Source organism: Nuphar pumila, chromosome 2 (assembly GCF_984573655.1).
Source record: "Nuphar pumila chromosome 2, dmNupPumi1.hap1.1, whole genome shotgun sequence".
In the NCBI taxonomy this organism is placed as follows: Eukaryota; Viridiplantae; Streptophyta; class Magnoliopsida; order Nymphaeales; family Nymphaeaceae; genus Nuphar; species Nuphar pumila.
Window position 1 is genome coordinate 5,305,795 of NC_143250.1, and position 14,183 is coordinate 5,319,977.

The 14,183-nt window shown below is 35.9% G+C and overlaps 1 protein-coding gene and 1 pseudogene across 1 annotated transcript; both read right to left on the reverse strand.

Moving 5' to 3' along the window:
- Nucleotides 1-5,336: 5,336 nt before the first annotated feature.
- On the reverse strand, nucleotides 5,337-6,410 carry LOC149844566 (pentatricopeptide repeat-containing protein At3g05340 pseudogene; annotated as a pseudogene).
- Nucleotides 6,411-6,440: 30 nt separating this feature from the next.
- LOC149844567 (pentatricopeptide repeat-containing protein At2g13600-like) lies at nucleotides 6,441-7,010 on the reverse strand. The gene has a single exon (XM_089998182.1). The coding sequence runs from the start codon at nucleotides 7,008-7,010 to the stop codon at nucleotides 6,441-6,443; it is 570 nt and encodes a 189-aa protein (XP_089854308.1).
- Between the last annotated feature and the right edge of the window lie 7,173 nt (nucleotides 7,011-14,183).

Consider the following 14,183-nt stretch of genomic DNA (forward strand, 5'->3'; position numbering starts at 1 on the left):
TTGAAAAAGGACGACTGTTACTGGTGTTGGTGTCACTACCAACTGTTTGGCGGGGGTACGAGTCGTTGCATGCGAAGTACGTGACCGCGTCCCGCAAGTTTGCCAGCTGTGGAAACTTCCATGTGGAGTGCACCGACTATTATAAATTACACTGCCTTAGATGGATCGGGTCGGGTTTCAAAACTCCACCTCCCGGACTCGGTCAATCCGACCTGAATATTTCCATGGATGGTTAGCCGGCCAGCCCCACAGTCACAAATCTCGCAAGATTTATGAAAATATCCCGAGAAATTACCGGAAAGCTAAAAGCAGTAATTTCTCACAATATTTTCAAATTTTCACGAGTTTTTTTGTCAAAAACATAAATATCGTGTTTTGAACACGATGTTTATGTTTTTATCAGCTATTTATTGCAAAAAAAATGTGTGGTTTTATTTAAAATATTTTTTATTTATATTTTCTTATAAAAATATTATTTATTATATTTTAAATTTATTTTTTATTGCCGAGATTTTGCCCAAAAATGCAAGATTTTAAAAAAAATCAAATTCTAGCGAGTTTTTGGCTGTCAATTTTTTGCCATTTTTAACTTCTGTCACTGTGGCCACCCCTCAATGGGGTCCCTGGGAATGTGGCACGTGCAACTAGGGGTGTCAACAGGTCGGGTATGACCGGATCCCAACCCATACTGGATCTGGTAGGGTCAGGGTTTGGTAACAAAGGAAGGGGTTCGGTTAACTATTTGGTTCAGACCTATCAGGACCGATTATTAAACGGGCCGGGTATATTTATAAAATTTTATGCCAAACCTAGATCCAACCCAAGTTCTGATTAAGATCAGTATTTTTTCAATGTAAAAACTTTAAAAAGTATTATTTTAAATGAACTAGGTCTTGTTTATGTAATCTTTATCGGATCTGGGTATGGTTTGTCTTATGAAAGATCTGATCAGATCCTAGATCCGGATCAAGATCTGATACCAACACCTCATACCCATCCATTTGGGGGGAGGTCGCAGTTGTTAACAACCCTATGCGACACAAAGGAAACTGAAGTCCGCACAGGTGAAAGGAAAATGAAGAAAATAACAAAAAAAATAGAGATTTCAAGGCAAAAAGGGGTGAAGACTAGGACTCTTGTTTTTAAGTCAAGCGGAGGTTAGGCAGACCCACACCAGTTATTATTTAATCGTACCATTAGGGTTTGAACCTGCAACGTCCCACCAAGAGGACGTGCACTGACAGCTCCTACCAACCACAAGGAGCCCCTTACTGGCATTTTACTTTGGAGTTCTGGTGGGATCTAATGCACTGGTGCTGGTATGATTCCACCCGACGGAGCTGTGACTATAAGGATGTAAATGGTTCAAATTTGGGGCAGATGTGGGTAGTTGCCGATCCAACTAACCAGGTATTAGATAAATACATTTGGATCCTGATGGTGAAAAGCTCAAACATTTTACATGTAATTGGATTCATATATCTGTCAAGTTTGGTAGCAAAAATCAACTGTATCTGAATCCGATTATAATCAGATATGGTTTCAGCTTACCGCCAAGAGAGTTGGATTCGGTTAGATATTGAATAAAATCTCAAACCTAAACTAATTTTAACACAATCTGTACCTTTTTTTTTAGATAGTCTAAGGAGAAAAAAACCATCTCGGGCCGCACATTGGAATCTGTCATAAATGTAAATATGGTTTACATCAAAACTGTCCAAAATTGAATCCAAACACGATCATACTGGTCTCGTTGTGGCCTGGAACAAGTGTACATAAGCAGCTTATCAATTAAAGAGACGGGATCACGTCAGAGCCATTACCATCAGAGATGCCTTGGATGCCGTTCATTCATGTGAGTAACGGCAACCCAAACATCATGGTTGGATATTACCTCTCAGATAAGTCCTGCAAAAAATTTCAGTCATTCATCTTGTTGATATCTAAAGCACAAAAAAGTGAACTGCTGAAAAACAAGAAAAAATGGTGATGTTTGCAGTCATACGGGAACCCGAACCCGATTAAAACGGGTTTTAAGCTAGCCGGTTCTGGGTTTGGTTTTATCTAATTCCAATCTGAAACCGAACCTGATTAGGCCATACCAGATTAAGTCAGACTTGGTAATGTCTAAACCCGACCCCAGTCCGACCCATGTACATACTACACAAACACTGCCTGTCTGTATTTGCAGACACTACCTTGGGTAGAGGGGTAAGCCCACGGAGTTTTACGCCCACATGGACAGAGACCGTATGTATGACAGGCTCAGCCAGCGTGACTAGATCTGAGCACCTGGGGTGGTTTCTCCGAGCAAAAAAACAAAAAAACAATTAACATATTTGTAGAAAGACATGCTCTGCTCATCAAGATTTATGCGTACTGTTGCTCTGATTGTCCTTTCTTTGTCTCTCATTCTGTCATTTTTCTTGTTGCATTGTTTGCATGAACCTAGGGCGCATCTGAGGACATGTTTGAATATTTGAATAGAAGGATGCACCTGAGTGGGGACTCACCGGTCTCAGCCTGGGTGAAGTCCTGCATTTGATACATGGGAACCAACTGGTCCGGGGGAACCGCTTTATTCCTGCTGCTTTATAATTGACGGAGAAAGTACCCCTGAGTGTGCGACTCACAGGTCCTGGACAAATACAGCCTGAATGTCCTCGATAACGGAACACATGGCCACAATTGATCCGACTCCTAAAATGATGGATGAGATCCTTGTTTTAGACACTTTTGGCCCCAAATCCGAGGACATCTAATCCAATGGAGAGGGCTCAGACTCGAGATCCTATGATCTCAGAGCCTCTGATTTGTTGGCTGAATTTCGAGGGTTTCAAATACACCCTTAGTTTATTAATGAATTAAGTATAATGTCGCAAGTTATATATGAAGGTTATAGTCCTTAAGGGGCGTTTGATTCACGGACAGCCATGGACAGAGATACCATATTCTGTCCATTTCTGTTCTGATCCTGCTCAGGACAGTAACAAGGTGTCTACATCCAGCGCTTATGATGACCACAGAAGAACATTACTGTCCATGTGTCCCATGTTTGATTCATAAGAATGGACAACTTGGACACAAATGTTTAAAATTGGCGTATCTCGATAAAAAAAAGAAATTCATATTTGAAGCATACATTTACTGAATAAATTTTAAAAATAAGGATTTAAATACATAACACCTAAAATCTAAGTATACTAAAAAAAAAGTTCAGATTTAGCATATATTTACTCAATAAATTATAAAAATAAGAATTAAAATACAAAACCCCTAAAATTCAAAGCATATATAAAAACATTTAGCACATTCACTAGATAAATTGCAAATTATGGTACTAAACATTTAAAATCTAAAGTATATCTGAAAAAAAAAACGGATTTAGCATCATTCACTAGATAAATTACAAAAATAAGGATTAAAATACAAAACCCCTAAAATCTAAAGCATAATATCAGGAAAAAAAATGGATTTAGCATACTCAATAAATTATTAAAATAAAAATTAAAATACAAAATTCCTAAAGCTAAAGCATATCAGAAAAAAATCAAATTTGGCATCACTCACTCAATAAATTATACAAATATGAATTAAAATACAAAACTTTTAAAATCTAAAGCATATATAAAAAATTAATTTAACATCATTTACTCAATAAATTACAAAAATAAGTATTAAGATACAAAACCCATAAAATTTAAAGCATATCCGAAAAAAACCAGATTTAGCGTTATTCACTCAATAAATTGCAAAAATAAAGATTACAATACAAAACCCCTAAAATCTAAAGTATATTACATGAACTGCGAATAATAGAAAAAAAAGAACGTGATAGCTTGCTTGAAAAGCTAAATAGCCTCCATCTTTTAAGTAGTTGTAATGAAACAGGTTGAAGCACAAAATACAATGTGAACAAGTACAAACACAAGTCTACTAAGAGACAATACAAATGCCAAAGCAAATGCTATAGCACAAAAGTGTATACAAAAGCCACAAGAGGTCAACAAGTAAAACATATAATTTTTATTCACTAACAATGATTAGCAAAAAGCATCACGTAGAAGAGGGGCAAACAGCCCCTATATATACAAGAGAGTGGGCCTTGTGGAACTCCCAAAGAGTCAGTCAGGAGCTCAAAACGACTCTGTGGCTTTTTGACCATAGAACCCTTATACGAAATAAAAAGAACAAAAAAATGACCAAAATACCCTTGATTGCCTATTTTTCATATATACATTTTAACAGTTGGCATCTCCTGGAACCGTTGAATTCCTCAATGCTAGAAGCATCAAACTCATATAACCTAATTTTTCATTAACCACAACAATTAGTAACCTTTGGATTGGGAAGTATGGGAACCAAAAGAATGACCTAAGCATAGGCATTTTCAAAATGAAAAAGACAAAAAGAAAGCATGGATAAGCTCAACCCCAAATTTGCTGAAATTTATTCCCTAGTAACCCTGCACAGTATGTACACATGGACAAGTAAATTGCAGATTTCGACAGCTTTATCCTTGCTATTGTTTCAGTTTGCACCCCAATGACATAAAAATTCAACTCATAATCGAACTGGTAAAATTATTCCAAGTATTTCCACTGGAACAGCAATGAACGTTTTCGATTTTCTATTCACTCATGATCTGGTCGAACTCCAGAATATATACCGCTAACAGCGATTAGCAGGGGGGGAAATGTTGAATGCCTTTGATGAGAACATCTCTGGCTTCTTTTATGCTACCAGCCACTTGAGTAAATAAGACATTGGGGAAAAAATGATATTACTGTCATTAGTTGGAAAAGAATGAAATAGAACAAACAAAAATCAGATTATAAGGTGAGAATATTCCCTATTAGCTTTTATAAAAAGTTTCCAACATACAGTTATATGGGCAGAAAACACATCTAAACAAAAATGGATAAATTTGCTCATAAAAAAAGTTATTAGAAGTGTTTCAGGAAGACATGCACAAAGAAGAAAATAGTGTTACATGATCTGAAAGCAAGCAGCCTGTAACTTTAGATATACGTTCCATCTGCTTCATTACTTCAGTGAATATTGGACAGAGTATGGCTTCTAGTAAACTTGTGGTGCAAACCAAGGTATGATCAATGTTCCCAACGCTTCAAGATCTGTGAGGTAACACCGAGTCATAAATGGTCCGAAAGCAAGCAGTCTGTAACTTTAGATATATGTTCCATCTGCTTCATTACTTGAGTGAATATTGGACAGAGTATGGCTTCTAGTAAACTTGTGGTGCAAACCAAGATATGATCCATGTTCCAACGCTTCAAGATATATGAGGTAACACCATGTTAACAAAAACTCGGGGTTTATCCCTGAACTTCAACCAAGCTGCTCCCAGCTTCCTTCCATGCATTACCTTCCAACTTCCACCTCACCTTGCCCTTCTCTTCCCACATCCCCTTTTCAGCATAAATGTTCGCCAACAACACGTATGCTGCATCTTTCTCCAGTCCCAATTCCATAACCTTTTCCGCAGACCTAATGCCCAATTCCACATCTCCATGGATTCGACAAGCACCAAGAAGTGTCTCCCATAAATAAGCATCTGATTCTATTGATATTTTCTTTATAAATTCCTCTGCCTCCTTTAACCTCCCGGCCTGGCCCAACATATCGACAACACATGCATAGTGTTCTTTTCGCAGTTTGGCACCAAGAACTTCACTCATGGATTGAAAATTTTGGAGTCCTTCATCTACAAGTCCACAGTGACTGCATGCAGAAAGAATACTCAGATATGTAACATCATCTGAGTGCGAACCCTTATCCTTCATTCCTTCAAAAATACATAGAGCCTCTTTCCCCATCCCATGCGGAGCAAATCCTCCAATCATTGTTGTGCACGATACTTTGTCATGATTTATCATAGTTCTAAACACAGTCCGAGCATCTATTATACTACCACACTTGGAATATGTATCTGTAAGAGCATTTTGAACTAAGAGATCAGATTCAAAACCTGATTTCACGATACATGCATGTACTTTCCTCCCCTATTGCAGACTTGATAGGCTGCTAAATGTTGTGAGTATACTCGCAAAGCTGTACTCATTCTCTTTCACACCTTGATTCAGCATGTGATAGTAGAATAGCCCTGCATCCCCATTCATACTATTTTGTGCAAAACCAGCAATCATGGCTGTACATGAAACGATGTTAGCTGAAGGCATTCTAAAGAAGAGCTGGGTAGCATGGTCCATGGCCCTGCATTTCGAGTACATGGTAATTAACGCATTTCCAATAGGTGTTTCAGAAACAATTCCTGCTTTCACTATGCAAGCATGGAGTTGCTTTCCCTGTTCCAAATAGTTTGGCTCAACACACGCACCAAGTATGCTAGTCATGGTAAAGCGATCAAATTCCACGCCTGTTCGCCGCATGTGCACGAATGCTTCGAAGGCTCGTTCAGATCAATCATTGGAAGTATATCCAGCAATCATTATGTTCCATGAGACAACATCTAATACAATGATTTCATCAAATGCGAGCCTCGATTCGTCCAACCTCCAGCATTTAGCATAGCAGTCAACTAATGAGCTGATAACAAACTTATCTGCACCGAGGCAAGACTTCACCGCTTGTGCCTGAACCTGCCGTATTGTTCCTATAACTGTTAGAGAAGCACAAGCTCTAAGCACCGTGGACAGCGTAATGTGATTGGGCACCACACCAATTGCTTGCAGCAGTGGATACATATGGAGAGCCGCATTGTAGAATCCATGCTGTGTATAAGCTGAGATTACAATGTTAAAAGAAACAACATCTCTCTCAAGCATATTGTCGAACACTTTATGCATACAATTGATTAGCCCACAATGGTTGTAAACATTGAGAAGCTTATTCCACACTGAAACAAATCCAGGCCCTGCCAACTTGATCACTTGAGAATGGAATTCAAGGCCTTTCATTATGTCCCTCGCATCTGCGCATTCTTGCAAGGCATTACTGAATTGCTCTGAATTTACAACTAGACATGACATTTTCTGACTGAACTGTTTCATGAATTGATGGGGTGCACTCGGCTCCATCAAGGTAGCCATATTCGAACTGACTCTTGAGTAGTTGAAACATGGACTAGAGGCAGAATACACATGTTGGTATAGCTTTGTAGCCTTGTTCCAAGGTTGTAGAAAGTTGAATAGAACGCTGATGACCATTGACACAAAAGCATGTATTGCTTGAGAAGCACTATGGGAAATGCCAAGCAGCGTTGCACCATGTACGGACACAATTTAAAATTTTGAATTCTTTTGTATGAATTGCTGGTTGGTGTGAGCAGAGAGGTGAATGCCGAGTAGAAACAGAAGGGTGTGGCTCAATCATGGTAACCTGATGACGACGACGAACTACGAAAGAAGGGCAAAACGAATCAAATTGCAGCAGCAGAGGCATTCCATATGCAAATTTCTTGAACACCAACTTCCTCTAATGTTTAGAAAAGCTACCATGATTCATGGGTGTGAACAAAACGCTCAGAAAAATCGAGGGTTTAACTATGAGTAGGGATTCATAAATTCTAGACGCGTTTCCGAGAGAGAGAGAGTTTTCATATGAAACGCCCGCGCAAATGTTGTTAAAATCGGTTCATTCCGTGATTCGGTTTCTTGAAAAAAAAATCAATCAGAATCGAATCTAATCGTTTTCTAATCGGAACATTTAAAAAATGAATTTTTACTCAATTTTTAAAAATAATAATGCAGAGATTTAAAAAAATAGATGGCGCATAGAGCTCAAATCTAAAATATGGTTTGGCATACATTCTTTTGAGAATCAACGAGTTTTATTTACTAGTAGAAAGCATTAACACATGACATCAGTAAGCGGTGACGAGTGGTCACCGTGGGGAGAGTTAAGCAAAACAGAAAAATACAGTAAAAATGAACAGAACGGAATAAAAGCATAAGGAAAACAGAACAACCCGACAGCTAACATGAAAGATCTCGATCACATTTCGCTGACTTAATCGACCGATTTAACAAACTAAAAACTAAACAACAGACACAAAAGTACAACTCTCAAAATACTGAACCATAACATGAAACCTAAAGATCAGAAAGGAAACAATTATCTAGAATTTTGCATGACCCAGAAAATCATTTATCAAACAAATGCACGATCATTCCTCATCAAATTAATCTAAATGAATAGCAGAAATTAGTATACTGAATGACATATTTGCTATCGATCAGCACACTGAGAGAGAGAGAGAGAGAGAGATTACCGCTGGTAGGTTCAGGCCGACCGGTGCGAATCTCCGACTATGGCAAGTCCGATAGCCAAAGGGGTGTCAACCGGAAGCTCCAACTCCAAGCAAAGGGTGCCAAATGGGCCGCAGAAGGTGGAGAAATATTTCTTATGAAAATATTTTTACAAGAAAAATCATACCCATAAGAACTACATGAATCAGACTCGAGCTATACCTGACAAACTAATATTTTTTATCATTTTTACATTGAAAATTGCAGGTCGTAATCGAAACTCGGGTCAGGCCCTGGTCTAGTATAAAATTTTACAAACTATACTCGACTTCATGTATTAATCTAATCTTCAGGTCTTAATTGAGTCTTCTTATTTGTCACAATACCCGAACCCTATATATAACACCCTAAAATTTTTAACTAAAAAAATACTAGATTTTTTTTTTAATATGTAATTTTTTAACGGTTTGGCCAACAAATAAGTTTCAATTGTGTCCCCCATATCAACTTAAGCGTGAGAGTATCTTAACATCCTAGTGTCAGATTCACTACGGAACACTATTATAAATCAATTAAACACACTATATAAAAGTATTATTGAATTAAGTATTTCATTAAGAACATCATTTTAATCGAATCGAGCTCTAAAAAGTCAACTTGCGCAAGCACCGACATTTACTAGTTCCTATAATAAGATTTGAGATAAGATGACCAATTAATAAAACTTGTTTGGTTCAAAATCATGGCAAAAATAATATTTGAAATCGGTTAAACAATTTGAGCGAGTTACTGGTATGTCAAAATGTTTTTACCAAACAAATTCATTCATTCAATAAATCAAATATTCAAAAGTATCAATTGACTGAAATAAATAATTAGAAAAGTATCAAAACGTCTATTAGAGATCAATAGTTGATTCACATGGCACCCCCACAGCGTCTTTTTATTGCTCCAGTTCAACTATATGTATATATTTTTTTTAAATTTATGAGGTCATATTTCAACAATCTCAATAGCAAACATATTAACAAAGCATATATACATAATACAAAGCATACATGCACATGCCATCAATAGTCATAAGTATTCAATTAAACAAACAATTCCATAAAACATAATATTCAGTTATATCATAGTTAATCATCATATAATCAAAAACATATTGTAAAGACAAATGCAACTCTGAACATGCATGCAATATTTATAAAGTATCTATATTCAACTAATACATTGTTTCACTTTTAATGGTTCAATGAGTATGCCAAAGAGTCATATAACCAAGTTCAAATCACTCGAAGCATATTATTCAATGTGTTTGAAATAAAATCGACTGACTAATTAAGCTAAAAGTACATAGGAGCGGTCCAACGCTGAAAGAAACTCATCGACGACTATAAATAGAATCGATCCTAACTCTAACTCTGCATAGACAAAAGCATACCACTTAGGACAAGTTTAAGTAGTCCACCCCCTAACTCCATAGACTAGGAACCAATGAAACTTTTTGCCTACAAAATAAAATAGGATTCACGCAAGTTGTACCATTGTCCTCTCCAAGGTAGGTTAGAGAAGTCTGATCACGCAAGTTCAACGAATAATTTTGTTCGAAACTAAAATATAATCTATTATCCTACGTTTTCAGTGACTATTTCTGCCTGAAATCACCCTGAGGGTTATCTTTAATAAGGCAATAAGTCAGTGCAACTGGGTTGTTCACCCATACTGTGTCTCAAGTTCATACTTTCATAACCAAATGCATGTTTGTTATTACACACACATACACATGTTAAATTCTATGCACAATTATGGCATATTACACTTAACCATTATCATGTGTGCATTGGATATCATATGCAGGAATTATATGACTTCATGCTATATTTCAAAATGACTATACAAATATAACTTCATATGCACGCTTACTATATGTCATAGCCCTATATGCATTTATACATATCATATGCATATCATAAACATGTTATTTCATACAAGCACATGTAGTATATCAATTCAAGTTAATCATCATAACATAAAAGCATGAATAATCTTTAAGTGCATATTATAAATATCAATAACAATACATATTAATATTCAATCATTCATGTATTTATTTAATCCAGTTCTATAACTAAACCATATCCCAACTAGTTCACTTTCGGAACCTAAACAACATAAGCACAAGAGTTCCTACTTGGAACTGCAGAGACTAAATTTTATCAGTTTATGTACACTTTATTTCGATCATATTACAATAAGAAAAAATTTAAAATTTTATCAATATATGAATGTATGTGTTAGCTAAACCTAGCTATAAACCTTTACTCATTTGGAGTTCGGACTAGAAAGAAATAATTATTTTACTGGAACTGGTTTTCTTACTCCTAGATGAACCTATTTGGTTCTGCCCCTCCAAAGAAGCATTGATTCAACATCTTTACAAAACCCCAAAAAAATATAAAAATTATTCTAAATAGAGGAATATATCTAGAACATTCTTTCACTGAGATTAGGTGCAAACTCTATTAGAGTTGTGAATTAAAATTCACGGACTGTAGCTTGTTCGAGTTCTTGGACAAGCAGGACTATAAATTTTCAGGATTTTAAGTCAACTTTCATGATTTTTAACTCACAGGCCGTAATAAATTTATGTACTAAATTTTTATTGAAACATCCTTAATATATAAACACACATAATTTTTTTTAGCTATAACCATAGTATAGCTTAAAAATAATAAAATTATCAATAAAGTACAATCAAAATACATGATGTCTGTCAGGATAGAAATCCTCCTTTGACTTTCGAAGACCACATCTTCTCATCTGAAATTCGAACGAAACCAAGATTTCTCTTGGAACTTACTCAATGAGTATAGAACATTTCTCTAAAATTTAAGAATTTTTGGCTAAGTCATTTGAAAGTACGATAAAGTTCTTCAAAAATGTCGAAGACCATAAAAATCACGACAATGTCTTTTCATAGAAAATCATGTATATTTCATACTTTTCACAAAATAAACTATATAAACATGATTTTTATTATTCGATTCATCATAATATATTCAATCTCAGTATAAACACGCATCAACAAATTTTCATGATGCATATGAAATGATTCAATACATAAAATTGAATTTGAAACAATTACGAAACTCGAAATCCCCAAAATTGATTTTCTGTATTTAGGGTTTTATTCTCTTTTTATATTTTATTTAATTAAACACCATAAATATCAATTTCAATATGATTTCAACATGTTGATCACACAAAACACACATCTAATATAATCTACAAATATAAATCATGCTTTTTATGAACTATGATGAAGAAATAGGGTTTTTTAGAAATCATTTTTGGTAAAATCCTGTTTCAAGGTTTCATAGACTTCCAAAAACATTGAATATAGATATGAGCACATGGTTGAGATTGGTATCACCTCTAATACATATCTGTAACTATAATCTAGCATATGGATGCATCATTGGTGCTGCTTACATGCAAATATACTGAAGGTTCCTTACCTAAAATTGCATAGACGAAAAAATCATCGGGTGTTTGATGTAAGTGTGTAGCTTCACCACGAATGGATGTACAACCTCACCTCTAATCTCCAATGAAGGTTTAGACCCAGAGTTTGAGGAAGAAGAGGGTAGAGAGAAAGTGGGAGAAACAAAATTGAATGAGGGGTATCCTTCTCTCATTTTATAGATTTTCCTATAGTCTATTTCTCAAAGAGAATCCAACTTCTATAAGAATTTTATCTTTCTAGGAGGGTTACAGACATGAAAACTCAACTAAATTCAGTATTTAAATAGTAGATTTGATAGTCCTGAAAACGTAGATCGTCATGATGGTCTTGGATTTAATCATATTTGCATGAATTAGTAAAAAAAATATAGTTAATATCAAAAAAACATTGTTTTTTGGGCTGCAATTAGGCATAAATTTTGGTTGACAATAAAATGCTCAAATCAACGCCAATTTGGGCATGTAGATAGTCAATTTCAATGCTCTCAAAATAAGAAATGTTAAGGTCAACTTTAATTTAATCGATGAGCTACAGACCGACTAAAATTTCTATCAGAATAATAATGATATTGTTCGGAGCATTCCACCCTATGCATCCAATCTATTTGAGATTATATCAAAAGACCAAATCAAATCTAATCTAAACTCCTAAATTTAGAGTTCAGACCTAAAATCTAATCCAAACCCACATTAGATTCAATTAATATGGTTTAGATTTATATCCAATATATTCAAAATCCATTAATTAATCCAAATTCATATTGGATCTAAATACTAATGTTTGGATCCGTATATGACTTATACAGAATCCATTATGTTTTGAAAAATACCAAATGACTTGTGATCTACCTGAAGGATCTCTGCACATTCTGGAATCACCATTTGACATAGAGAGAGTAAAAATGACCATTATACCCCTAGTCACCTTCATGTCCCTTATGGGCCCTGCATTGACACGTAACACTCTATTAGGCTAAGCATGATCTTTTGAGCCTCATATGCCATTGTGGCAACCTATTAAGACTTTGGGTTGGGTCCAAAATACAGTCTGATCAATTTTAAAAACTGTATTTTTATATCTGATCAAAGTAAAAAAACACAAAATAGTGATTAGTTCAATTTGAAAAACACATTTTATAATACAACCCAAATTTCAAATCGCTAAATCGGATCTCCTACAGGATCTATGACTCATAACAGATCTAATTAGAGTTAAATTTCATTTATAACTCTTGAATTTTGCTTGATTTTAATACGAATTTAACTTTAAAATTCACAAGTATTACACTATAGAGTTTGGTACGGGTCGGATATGGGTAAACCCAACCTTTTAACACCCCTACCCAATATCAGTACGTACCTTGAAGTTGAATATGGTATGTACCCCAATATGAAAGTCCGACCTATTGGCTGAAGCAAGATGAATTTGTGTCCAAGATCCATTTTGTATTTTTAGATTTTTCTTTGTTTTGGATTTTAATTAGGATTATGATCATCCTTCCAAATTAGATTAGGGTTTTTGCTTTTTCCTACATATTGATTGTAAAAGGTGATATATTACTGAATGACATTGAGTATTTTCTATTTAGTGTTCTCGCTTTTTTTATAGATTGTAATATAAAGAATGATATATTATAGTTTTTTAGATAGTAGCGTAATTTTTGAAAATATTACATATTTACATCAAGTGATATCAAAGTTTAGGATTTTCACTTTGATTTGATTGAGCAACGATAAGATGTGCCAAAATGTTCAATTTAGAAAGCAGTTGGATACATGTCAAAAACATGACATTCACATGTAAGGTACAATCATTTGGTACATGAGGTGGCTTAAAGCTAAGCTATGGATTTTTCAAACCGGCAATACTCAAAGTCGCCAACTGGCCAATCAACCAACATCGAATACCTTATCAACCCTTTTTCTTGCCCTTCCCAAAGCACATAACAACAGCCCTATTCTTACCCTACCTACACATTCGATCACCACCACAAAACGAGCCAACCATCTACCCACAGGCAGTCGCTAGCTAGAAGGGGCTCGGTGGTTGAACCTCCATCTTGTTGCTCTTCACTTCTTCTTCATCATCTTCTTTCTCTTCTACCAGCCACCCCTATTCACCTACCTTTGGTGAGGTGCAGGCCTGCCAATAGCCACCGGCCACCCATGACCAGCAGCAAGTTTGGCCAGCCTGCAGGCACCCCTCCACCCACACTTCCTTCTTACTTTTCCTCCTAAGGGGATGGCTCCGGCAACCTTCTGACCAGCAAGGGTCTTATCAGAAGGTGGCTGCTAGCAACAGCTGACCTGCTTGATATCCAGTCATCGATTAGTGGTCCCACTGTTGGCCTACCCAAGTGGGTGTGTGAGACGAATGGGGGCTCCGCTTGTCTGGCAGGAGCAGTTAGTGCACGTCACCTTGTGTTGGGA

What these genes read in the sequence shown, in the direction of transcription:
- LOC149844567 (XM_089998182.1), bottom strand. Translation starts at nt 7,010, where the DNA reads ATGTCATGTCTAGTTGTAAATTCAGAGCAATTCAGTAATGCCTTGCAA.